This window comes from Triturus cristatus, chromosome 2_1 (assembly GCF_964204655.1).
Source record: "Triturus cristatus chromosome 2_1, aTriCri1.1, whole genome shotgun sequence".
NCBI classification, from domain to species: Eukaryota; Metazoa; Chordata; class Amphibia; order Caudata; family Salamandridae; genus Triturus; species Triturus cristatus.
The window spans coordinates 349484282-349497583 of record NC_140581.1 but is presented as its reverse complement, the minus strand read 5'-3'; the positions used below and the strand labels follow the sequence as shown (position 1 = coordinate 349497583).

Genomic DNA, 13302 nt, shown 5'->3' with positions numbered 1-13302 from the left:
CTGTACTTCCAGTGTGTAAACGCTGCTTACCTTTGCAGTCCAAAGTGCTAAACCACAGTGGTAAGTCAGGGACAGTCAATGAGACTGGCAGAAGTGTAGAATTCAGAGTCAGATCATAGTCTCTGATGGAAAGATTCACAAAATGTAATTAATTGGGATTGCAGGGATATTTACTTATAAGCAACATCTTGAGTGGAACTGGCAGTCTGAAGTTCTCAGATTCTGACTATATGCATTACAACTGCACACACAGGTAAATTCTGTATGTTTGGTAATTTTTCAGTCTAGTAAAACTCTGAGTTAGTTTTGGTCCAAAACCAATGCTTGCAAAGGTTGGGTGCGTGCAGATTGTCTCTCATAGTTGCAGAGCTCCTGGCTCTGGCAGCCATCTTTTTAGGCACTAGCCTCATTCCCTGGCTATCGTCTATTTTAAACACATATGATAAAGCTGAGTTTACAGTAGTACTAGACCATTTGATCAGTAAGAGACTAACAGTTTTTTTACTTCTGTTTAAAGGAGGGCTAAGTATGTCCTGGCTATTTTGTTTTGCATTGTAAATATTTCATTGAAACTCAGCAATAAAATATAATACAACAAAACTACAAACATAAATGACACTACTCTGTAGTCTATATGGCAAACACTATGCAGGCTTTCACTGCACCAATATGCCCCCCAATTACTTCTGCAGGATGTAAAGATGCTTCCACTTTCAGAAACAAATAAGCTAGCTCCACTACCAGAAAGTGGACGGGGATACTATTTGTGTTACTTAATTCTGAAAGAAAGGGAAGTATGAAGAAGAAGAAGAAATTCTTTATTGTATAGTTATTTAAAACCATTACAATATACCAAAACATAAAAATATATTTCCTTCACATGCTATAATAGAATAAATATAAACAATTAGTACCGCATTTAAGATTTTATTTCAATTTACAAAAAGTGTGAATTTTCTTTCCTTTTAAAAAAAAAAATATTTAAACAACGAGGAATTGGTGAATTATGGCTGTAACCTATATTATTCTTTTGTTAAATTCTCAAAATAGGATAAAAATTTAATTAGCTGACAAATTTTTTGTGGGTCCTTTGAGTCCAGGCTTTTTAGTATTGCTGATCTGCAGGTGCGGATACCACTTTCATTGAACTTCCTCCTAAGCAAATCTCGGTGGTGGCATCCTAACACCGGGCAAATGCATATTAAATGTATAAAATCCTGTACTAATACTCCACATAGGTTATAATCTTTTGGGCCGGGGGTCCTCCAGGTAGGTTGATCAGCATTGGAAGGCAATTTCCCCATGCGCAGCTCCAGGTACTTGTTTTTTAGATAAGGGGGGAAAGCAAGGCCCAGGTATGCCGCTGGCTCAAACCTCATGTAGGATTGTAAAACCATCCATGCGTGCGCGCGTCGACTTAAGGTTGCTTTGTCTTTAATTAGTGAATGCGATTTTGCCGCTTTTTTCATAATCAGCTGGAATGATGTCAGGGGTAGTTTCTGTTGCCAGAGATCAGCCATCTTGGTTATTTTCAAAGAAGCATTTAGGGACTTTGCGTACTGTGATTTTTGGTCGTTTTGCAAGGCTTCCCAGAGTGCCGAGTTGATTTCTAGGTCACGATTTAGCCATATTTTCGTACCTTTTGTAGAGTGTTTGGTGTTGTAATCCGAACTCTAGACATACCTGAGCTGGTGAGGCATCACATGGCAAGCGAAATACTCTTTTGTGCGCTCGTGTTTGAATTTTATCTAGAATTGGTGTACTGTTTCCATGATGGACCACGCTTCCATAGGCAATAGTTGGTAGTAGTTTTGCTTTGATGACTGCAAGCAGTGGAGTAAACAATGGGCCTTTTAACTGTTTTGATATACTGCAGAATGCAAACAGTAAAGCGGTTCCCTTTTTTTGAATTGTTTCGTAATGCGTGGCAAATGAAAACCTTCGGTCCAAGTATATCCCCAAGTATTTGTAGCTATCGACTACTTCCAACTTTGTGTTGTCGATTACAAATTTCGGCTGTTTAGGCAGACAATGTGCTATAATCATGACCTTGTTTTTTTTAATATTTATTTCCATCAGGTTTGTTTTAGCGAAATCAGCTAACTCATGGGTTGATCGTTGCAGTCCGATTCTCGTCTGGCTAGAAGTACAACGTCATCTGCGTTGGACAGGTGTGTTAAGGGCAGTATGCCCAGCCGTGGTGGGTGTGAATTAACCCCGTCTAGCCTTGATGTTAGATCGGCCATCAATAAATTAAACAAATGCGGGGCCAAGACACAACCTTGTTTTAGCCCTTGGTTGGTATGGATCTTCCTTGTGAGCCTCTGGCCATCGGCGATTTGGACCTGCATCCAGGTATCGGTGTAGAGATCCATAATTGGATTTAAAATTGAGTCTGGTAGGACCTGGTGCTTCAGTTTAGCCCATAATGTATGTCGGCTAACATGGTCAAAGGCCGCCTTGAAGTCCACGAAGCATAGATGTAGTGCCTGTCGCCGTCGTAGACTTTTATCAGCGATTAGCCCCATTGCTAGGACATTTGCAATTGTACCCGTGCCACGTCGAAAGCCGGACTGGTTTATCTGGATTTTTTAATTTTCATCGGACCAATTTATCTAATCGGTTAAGATCAGAGATGCATAATATTTGGCCTCTGCAATCAGGCGATAATTTGCTGGATCCGTGCGCTCCCCGCCCTTATATATCGGATTAATAATCGTGCCTCTCCAGCTTTCTGGGATACGACTGGTAGTGCCGATCAACTAGAACAGACTACAGACATTACTTGCCCAGTAATTAGGATCTTGTTTGTAGATTGCCTGTGGCACACCGTTCGGAACTGGTGCACTATCAAGCCGACTTTTTCTTATGATTTGTAAAATTTCTACTTCAGAATGGGCGAAAGTAGATTGTGATGTATCTTCTTTTTGCTATTCATGTGTAGTAATTGCAACGGAGGGCGGCTGATCCAAATTGTTTATCGAAAATGTGGTATTAAGTGCTGTACCCATGCTTGCTCGGCGACGCAGGTCATATTTATGATTTTGGAGGTTCTGTTCATAGAATTCACCTGCCCCCAGAAAGCTCTAGTGTCAGATTTCTTTGCATTATGTAATAATTTTGTCCAGAAGTTGTTTTCTTCAGTTTTTTTATCGATCCAAATTTGTTTTTTATATTTTATCTTTAAAAGACTTACCTCCTCCCAAACTTTAGACCGTGGACTATGCTGTTGAGCCTTTCTAAGTGCCTTTCTCAGGAGCTTTCTTAAGCTTCGTGATGTTTGACTGAGATGACTGTTGTTATCTGCACGGCTTTTATTTGTCTGTTTAGTGGACGCTCCTGCATCGGGTAGGCTTGCAAAAAAAGTGGTCCATGTTTCTATAGTCATTTTGTCTGACTCAAGGATTGTCATTAGATTTTTAGCTTTTAAAGCTAATTGCGGTACTGTGGTACATGTCCACCTCAGACGCTTCAGATTGATTGTTGATATATCCCCCTCTATTACTGGAGCTTCTGGGTGTTTAAAAGATGTTATTTTAAGTTTGATATGCTGAGCCGAATGTTCACTATCGATGGAGCATTTGATTTGAAAACTATTTATTTGCCCTAGAAGAGGAAGGGTTACTATTGTGTAGTCAGGACTGAACTTGAACGGGGGCCAATATACGTACAGGTGGCCGGTTTATCCTGTTTTTTAATCCCGTTTAATGTACGCATGCCTAGATGTTCAAGGTCCCTTATAAATCGCTGGCCTACTTTGTCATTGCGGTTTTGGATGGGAAACAAATTTGTGTTACTTAATTCTGAAAGAAAGGGAAGTATGGTTCTTCCCATCATAGGCCTTTATAATTTGAACATGTAAATACTCCTTTAGACTCTAATAGCAATGAACTTGGCTCAGGTTCTGGCAGCTGCATAGGCTAATCATTGCATAAAGGACTTACTTTCATGTGCCTGTCCTGAAGGAGCACAGGTAGAAACAATAGTTAATGGTGGCAAATCAATAATAACAGTATAGAATGATCCCATTTGGACTCAGTGGCACCACTGGACCATGAAAAAGATCCTCTACAGCCTTCATGAAACAGCATAAAGTCCACTGTTACCCTTACAGAGATCACTGTTAATGGAACAAAGTTAGACTAAAGATCCTTATTCTCTCTTTCTGTCTTACCTGGATCTAGTCAAAAGGATTCAGTTCATATGGACAATTCCAGAAAATAAACATCTAACTGGCACATGCATCAAGCTAGGATTTTGCGAGTGCTTAATAGCGAATATTAAGGATTCGCAATTAAGGACTCGCAAAATCCTATGCATGTAGGAATCGCTATAATAATAGCGATTCCTACACATTCCTTATTTGTGACTTGCAAATAAGGAATAGCTTCCCATTAATTCCTATGGGCCTACAGGCCCGTAGAAATCAATGGGAAATTGCAAGCGTAATTTGCGAGTACCAGTAGGTACTCGCAAATTGCGCATGCAATTTCAGGGTGCAAGGGCATGTGTGTGGGCAACATGAAACTTTGAAAAAGGCACAAAAGTGTTTTTTTCAAAGATTTTACAAATTACCATGAAGTTCAACTTCATGGTATTTTGCGCACCCTATTAGCGAAATCGCTAATTTTTTTACTTTAATGCATTGCATTTAAGGAATCTCAATTTGGGATTCCTTAAATGTAATTGCAATTTAATGTAATCGCAATTTCGAGATTACTTAAATTACGACTTTTGTATTTGGGATGTTGTATCCCAAATGCAAAAATACCGGTCGCAAAGGGGCAGATTCTGAGAATCTGCCCCTTTGCGACCAGGTTTTTTTTTGATGCATGTGCCTTTAAGTTATTCCCTCTCTCTAGAGAGGTTGATATCTATTATCCAGGCTGTGTTTAATTTTCTGACCACCAAGACTGTGACACCCTTAGAGTCAGAGACCCTGGCAATACAAGCCTCTGCACAGGGGTGATAGCCATACCAAAGCACTATAAGAACTTCCTGAACCTCCATCAGATAGAGCACTGGAAACAACTGGGCAAAAATAGTTCTGTTCCGACCTTGCCTATCCATAGGTCCTAGTCACCACTATTCTTTCCAAGGATAGGTTAGGGTATGACTGGCCTTCTAGGACAGATCAGAGATATTCCTGGCAAAAACATGCTGGATACAAAGGAACATTCTAGGTGTTCAAGCTTTCTTGACCAGTACTTAGATCACCTCAACCCTCTTGACATTAGGAAGCAAGAAGATGCCCACCTCCCATAGCTTTGCGGGCTGGCTGTGGCTCTGTGGAAGTGATAATTAAAAACATTTATGTTCCTGATCCTCTCCTACATTGTAGATCTTGATAAGATCAAAGTCAAAAGCATAACCATTTCTCTGTTAGTTTTGAAAGTGGATGTTCCTCCTGTGGTCTACCAACACATCTTTGTGTTTGAATCGTTTTATTGACATATCATAAAGAAAAGAAACATATCAAACATCAATCATCATTGGTACCTAGATCTGCTAGCAACTCCCCAGACAGACAGGGTGTGTACATCAAGGGTAGGCAATAATAAGTCAGCCTAGCTCTGTAGATGCAGTGTCGTGAGCAGCGGGAGTAGCAAGTTCATAAAGCCATGTGAGAAGACAAAGAAAATAGAAAACCAAGAAAGCCAGGAAAAGAATATGGATAAGTCGTAGAAGGTGGGAATAATGGCCACACTTCAATCAGTACCCCTTCAGGACTCGGTAACGGCAAGTAGGCGAACTTAAGGATTCATCTGGAGGGGGCATACCCATCAACACATCTTTGATGCCTGGTGCTTCAGTGTGCACAAAATGGATCTTGGGCAGATGTTAAAAAAGGAGGGGGCAATGGGAAGTTTTAAGGCAAAAAATATGGCATCAAAAACAGAAAGGAGGTGAAGTGGCTCTGTAATGATAGGCTCTTCACTGAGATACTGCACTCACAGCACCATGTCTTATGATACGTTGCTTGTATAAACACAATACCTGCATGGACGTTTTTCATAGTTAGCAGTGATGGATCAGCACAGCAATAACATTTGCTAATGGGTTTCCAAATTTACTGAGCCTTATAAGAGGAGTTTGTTTTGGGCAGCAATCAACACCTTAAAGGGGCTTAGTACAAGTGTCTTGGATTTGGTAGTAGTAACTCCATGCAACTACAGTAACAAATACTGGGATACCCAGTAGCGCAACAGGTGTAGAGTTACCAGTTATCACATGAGGGACACTGAAGGTCAGACAAATTTGGAATAGAAGTCTGATTCACCTAGCCACTCCAGAGATTAACCCAGATACTGTGACTGCTTTTAGGCTGCCAGAGTCCCCGGGTGAAACGTAGTAAATTGTTTTTATTTTGGGGCTGATAGCTCCTGTACATGGTGTCATAGGAATTTTGTAATATTGATGTATTTGGATTTTTTTCGTAAGCACATTTGTTTTTTATTTGAATTTTCGCTGCATGCTTTTACAGGGTACAAAAAGCAAGTGTGGAAGTGGTCCACTCCCTTCGGTGATACAATCAACAGTCAAACTGTGGTTACAAGGTTAAATAAAATGATATTATATGCATAATTAACTCTACCTATACAACTTTGACATTCTACAATCTTAAGAGCAGCTGTAAAGGTTCAGTTATATTGTATTCACCAAACAGATTTAGACATGTATGGCTTTATAATAGTGTTACAAGAGACATTGAAGTACAAAGTTGTGACTTAGTAATACTTCTATTGGTTTATTATAAATAGCCACCAATATACATATTCACCTGTGCATGTGTGAGAGAACGTAAACAGAAAAAAATAGGTATATTATTAAACATTTGATGTGTAGAGATGTGTAGTGCATGTTTGCACAATAAAAGAACAATTAACACACTTTTACTACATGTGCTTAGTAAACTGCCGCACATCATTCATGATTTCCTCCATAACAATATTTATTTTTTACCCCAGCAATAATATTAACTATACATTACATTTGGGAAGCTGAAAACTAGCACAATTATACTTACCACCTGAAAGAGTGATACATATGCGAAAAGTATATTGTCAAAGCCCATTTCTGAATTCCTCCAAGAATATCCATTGTTAGCATTTGCTTCACAATCTGTACGGTTATTCACAATCGTTATGGGAAGGCGGATTCCATTCTTATCAAAACATGCAAAGAATTTTCCACCAAACAGCTGAACACCAACAATGCCAAAAATAAGCCAAAAAATAAGGCATACAAGCATTACATTGGAAATTGATGGAATTGATGATATCAAGGAATTTACAACAAGCTAATGGAAAAAAGAAAAAAAAAATATTAGGATTGCATGCATAAGATTTTTTTAAAAAGAAACTAAAAGAGTCTTGATTTATTAATCTGGTAAGTAAAAGCAGTGATTAGTAGTGACTCACAGAGAAAATACAGTAAGGTGGAACAATAATATTTTTGGGGAGTTCAACTATGTCAGTGCAACTGTGTCTCTGTTATAAGTTAGGAAAATAAGAAGCTGTTGTAAGCCTTGATTGTACAATAGGAGAAAATGTAATTCCTACCTTTGGTGAAGCTGGTTAAGGAAGGTGCCATAGCTACGTGATTTACTAAATGAGTTTTGCTCCTAATTTCACTCAATAATTGCTTCTTTGCTGTGCAAGGTACGCAGTGTTATTTTTGGGACTTTTGTGAAACCTTTCTCTATGGAATCCCATAGTTTAACAACTTAGCGCCAACGCAGGCACCCTTGCACCACAGTGCAAGGGTGTCTGTATGCAGAGGAGGATTGGTTATGTGTAGGAAGGTGTCCCTTCCTGCACATAAACAATTCTTAAATGCCATTTTGTAACTTTTATGTGTGCTGCTTCATGTGTGTTTATGTACAGGAAGGGACACCTTCTTGTACATAAATAAACCATGGCACAATGGAGCACACATGGAAAAAACAAAAACAAGGAGAAATAATGCATTTCTCCTCATTTCACCAACTTAAGACCAGGATTTTCCTGGTCTTAATTTTGGCGCTGCCTCCTATGTGCGCCACCCTTGTACATAGGCGGCGGCATCACATACAATGGATGTTGCGGTGGAACGCCCACCACAACACCCACTGCACGCCCCTTTCACTATAACCATAGCGTGAAAGGGTGCCTTATCTACAAGCAGCGTTAAGCCACGTTAAGTGGCTTAACGCTGCCTTGTAGATATGGAGCAGCCCCTATCGCCACTACAACATTGGGAAAAGTAATGCTGTGGTGGTAATAGGGGCTTCTACATATGCCCCAGAGTGTTTTGATTGACTGAGTGGTATCCTTGCTTCACCCAGTAAAGTCAGGGAACTATGCTTTTCTTTTTTAGGTTTCAATGGCATTTCACTTATAGAAAGCTCAATGGGAATATTCTATTCTTGAATCTCCACTCAGTATCTCTATCCTTTTGGAGCACTACCCACTCCAACTTTAACACACCCTCCTTCTCCAACTTTGCTATTCTCTCTGCCTTCTTCCTTACCTGCTTTCACTCATAGACCCTGCCTCCTTATCTCCATTTCTTCCTCCCATGCATTGTACTGGTGTTCAGCTCACCTCTACATCCTCCCCACGCTACATGCTCCTCCTCTGGATCTCCCTTCCATTGGTGGCCCATGCTGGGAAGCCCCTGCAACATATGTTCAAGTCTGGTGCATCACAGTGAATATAAATGTATGATACTTGCCTCTTTCATGGCTTTTCAGCCAGCAGCTTGTTGTATTGGGGGAATTGTAGTTTTTCTTTTAACACTTTCAATAAGGACTCAAAATCCCACAATGCAAAGTGCTGTTGTCTAAAATGCCAGAATTGTATGAAAGTGATATACTTGACAAGGAGTCACGTGCCAGCCATGTTTACAAACAATTCCAAACCCATCTAGTCCATTTCATATATTAAACCAAAAGTAATCTCTGCTCAAATATATTGTGAGGGTTTACTCCTTCACTCACTTCAAGCATTGGTAATACAAATTGTTTTTTTTTTGTGTAGCTGACTCTATAACACAATAAAGGCACAATATGGAAAGTAGCAGCACAACCTTCCCTAATATAAAGATAAGTTAAGGACAAGTGGCAGTAGCATAAGGAACACCACACAATTATCTTACTTATTCAGGTACAACACAGGTATCTAACACAATAAAGAGGGAATGAAAGACATTAAAGGACAGTTGTACGATTTACGTAAACAGACATATTACAAGAAGTACAAAACTCCTGGAAGAAACAGCCAACCCCCTTTTGCAATTACCATACATTTATGTACTCATAGAGGATGATGACCCCTCATCTATCTAACGTGGTATGCTTCATCAGTGGGTTCCACACCTAGCACTGCAAGGTATTTGATAGCACAATTCTTCACTGGTTGTACATTTTCCTAGTCCCCTAGCTTAGCCAAAGCTGTGGCCCTTATTTCAACATTTATATTCTCCCTTTGTTAAACTGTCTGACATAAAATAAAATGTCTGAGGGTGAGCTAAAAATCTTTTACTGGTGTCCCCCTACCATAAGACAAACAACAGGAGTACTGAGCAAAGGAACCTTCTTCTCTCTTTCATCAACATAGTTTTGGTGCTTGAATATTGCATCTATCAGTTCAGGCGTCTTCATATGAACTATATGCATCTAACATATAAAATTGAGATACAGTCCCTGGTTTATAGAGCATGTTCACCAGCATCAGAAGAGGAGGGAGAATGGGCAAATATCCTCAGACCCCCATCCTTGAAGAGTCCCACACACACTGGCTGACACTGGCTGTTTTTTATATGCAGCACATTTCACAGGATGTCCCTGTAATCAGAGCCTGTGCTTTAAAACGGGCTGTGCCTAATCTGCCCAACCACACTTACAGCCGGACCAGTGTGGGCAGAAGGAACATATCGGCCATGAGACCATGAGCCACACGCCTAACACCCAAGCAACCCCTACCTTGCTACCAGTGCCAACAGCGCTGTGATAATGAGGCTGTTATGGCTAGGTCCCCTCTTCTACAATAGGCAATGCTGAGACTAGAAAATTACCTCCAACCTGCCATAACCATCGATTTACAAAGATACCACTTCTACACTAGGTGACAAAAGGAGGGTGACACTTTTGATACTCTACCTGCTCTTAGGAGCCTGTCTACTACATGAAGCATTGGAGCATTCAATGATGAAGTACTAGGAAACCAACTCATTATCTGCTCCCTGGGCAGATGAATAAAAGAAGGACTCTGGGTACCAAGAAACCCACATTGGAAGAGCTCATAAAGACAGCAAAGGCTTATGAACAATCTGTTTCATGTGTCAAAGAGATTAATGAATAGAGAAAACTGAAAGGAAACATGCCAGTGATGTCAGTAGGGCAAAACATAGACAATCAAATGATATCCAAGATAAAACCAGCATGAGAATAAAAGTGCCTGCTACAGCTGTGTTAACAGAAACCACATGGCATCATTTAAGGGATGTCCAGGACTCAGATGTGAGTGCAGCAACTGTGGCAGACGGGGTCACCTCTCCAGGGTGTGTTATAATATTTAAAAAAAGTAGAAATTATATCTGAAGAAGCCCCAGACGCCAATTACAATAAGCCTAGTGTCAAGGCTGACAATTTGGTCCTGAACGTACAAAACGTGAGCAGCAAAAAGGAGGACAATCCAGACAAGCCACCCATGTGTACGTTACTAGTCCTGCAGAAAAATAAGCACTCATGGCATACTTTGGGTCCTCATTCACAATATCTCTAAGAAATGATTTTGTTTTGAATTCACAGCAATTAGATTTACTGTCTGATTAATAAAAGACATTACAATACATATCAAAACATTAATTACAACACTTCACTCAACAATACGTCAGTCACAATCAAGATCAAACCACAAAGAAAAATATGGTACTTGCCTATAAAAAGAGAGATTTTCAAATTCATTAAGTCAATAAAGGTTCACTTCTCAAACGTTATCAATTATTATGAAGAAATTAGTGCAAAATAACGTAAAGTGCTTCAACAGTTACAATCCATACTAGAACATTAATTGCGATGAACCTAGAATCGGCTTGACATCAAAATAGTGCAAAGTAACTTTAAAGTGCTTGGACAGTTACAGACAGCTCATTACAGCCACTATTTGCTACAAATTTGAAATTTCATGAGTTAGAGCAAATTTGCTAAAGTGCTTAAATTTTGTGGAGCATTCAAAACAATAACATGAGAAAAAATAATTAATATACTCCTGAAAATAATTCATAAGCTCCTGAAAATACTGCAAACCAAGTACACCAACTCTTCAAATTGTGTCAGATCGTTCTGGGAAATAATATTAACACAAATTGGTGGACACATACTATGTGCAATATAGATTCTTTTGAATGGCCACAGCCTTTACAACAATGTGTTGACCATTGTTGCACCCACCTTGGAGTACCGTACTTAGTTAAATACTTGTCAAGTCTTAATATGAGAAATGAGTCCCTCATATAAGATGGAAAGTGTGCCCGTAGATAAGGCTGGACCTCAAGCTTTTCAAATGAATTCATTACAGTGCAGGTTTGCTTTTTTGCAGAAAAGGCCTCTTTATGTATTGTGAAAGATAGAAGATTTGTAACTTGATTTAAAAGCGCTCAAAAGAGTACAGGTGGCCTGTGCACACGTATTCTTGGTCCCCAGCACAAATACTGCGTGTCTAAAGTACAAATATACATATATGCAACATTATAGCAGTAATCCAATGTTGCGTTTTCTCTTTGTTTAATGCAGATCAGATGCCCAGCCAACACATGTTTCGTCAGGGTAGGGACCCACGACTTCTTCAGGGCTATTGGACAGATGAACTGTGTGGAGACCAATCTCAAAGCCGGTTGTACTTCCATCCCGGCTGAAAAGGTTGAGTGTCTCCAGAGGATGGACGTCAACTTGAGGTGTGGATGGTACCAGGGGAGTGAACTTAATACAAGTGTGACCAGCGAGCAGCGAGTACACTGAGGATTCCCTAGACCTGTGGTGATGGCCCAGAGCCCAGATGGATGATAGTTAAAGGTAAGGAGGCACATAGATAAGTTGGAACCCAAAACACTTGCAGAATCAGGATTGGTAAGTACTTTTCAACACAAATTTGCCAGAGAGCCAGCTTCGGATAAAAACAAGATATGAAGACTTTTTAAAAAGGTGGCACGTCTCATTAGTATTTACCTTTTTAGACCGAACTCCAAGAGAATTTCCACGTGGCCTATGTTCTGCAATATCTTGAAGACAGATTTGTAAGCTTTAATTTGTTGAAGGTCCAATAATTTAGCATCCAGACCTCGAAAGATTATCGAGCCAGGAATAAGTGTCACTAGATGCTTGTAGCTAGGGCACATTAGCTTGATCCGCAATGTTCGAAAAGCAAAGACGAGAGAAGCAGATTTAGCCATTAGAAGGTTAAAATGGCCCATAAATGACACTGTATTATCAAATAAAATGCCTAGATATTGAGAAGACCTGACTGAGTCAATTAACATTCCCTATACTCTCCATTCACGGAGTCTGGGACTGTATCGCCCTAGTGACATTATTTTGTTTTTCTTTATATTCAACTCAAGGTGATTTTGGACATATATTCAACAAAGGACTTGGTTAGCCACTGTAGGCCTATTGGAATATGACTGAGTAGTATCATATCATCGGCATATTGTAAGTACTTTACATTACAACCTTCAAAATTAGGAGCGTGTGCGTTTATATTTTGCAGTTGGAGAGAAAGATCCGCCATGAAGAGGTTAACTAGAGTTGTTGCATGCACGCACCCTTGCGTTAGGCCGCTGAAGCTGTTAAATCATTGGGTCAAGCTGGTACCGTCTCCCAACTTCACCTGGACCCATGTGTTATGCGAATATAGGAGTATAATCATATCAAGAAGTTTATGCGGCACTCCCCATGTCGCTAGCTTTGACCATAACAGCTTGAGTTGAACAGTGTCAAAGGCTGCTTTCAGATCAATAAAGCAGTTGCATAATTTATGCCTTTTATAAATTGCTCTCTCAGCCATTAGAGTAAGAGAGAGTAGATTTGTAGTTGGTGACTGTCCTTTTCATAATCCAGAGTGATAGATAGGTATTACGTGATGCGATGTTGCCCACTATTCGAAATCCTTAAGTAAGCATAATTCAAAAACCTTTGCCTCGACATTTGTTAGAGCTATAAGCTGTTTTTTGCTGGATTGTCCAGGGGACCGTTCTTAAAAATTGGCTGCAAAATGCTCCCTTGCCATGATTCTGTGACCAATCTTGTCAATAGGATCTCAT

The 13302-nt window shown here is 39.8% G+C and overlaps 1 protein-coding gene across 1 annotated transcript in view; it reads right to left on the bottom strand.

Moving 5' to 3' along the window:
- LOC146864181 (sodium channel protein type 2 subunit alpha-like) overlaps nt 1–13302 on the bottom strand; it is an 869020-nt gene that overhangs the window by 460682 nt on the left and 395036 nt on the right. Inside the window, exon 12 of the mRNA XM_085638959.1 lies at nt 7028–7300. Coding sequence (XP_085495085.1) covers nt 7028–7300 — 273 coding nt within the window. The remainder of the gene's footprint in view (nt 1–7027; nt 7301–13302) is intronic.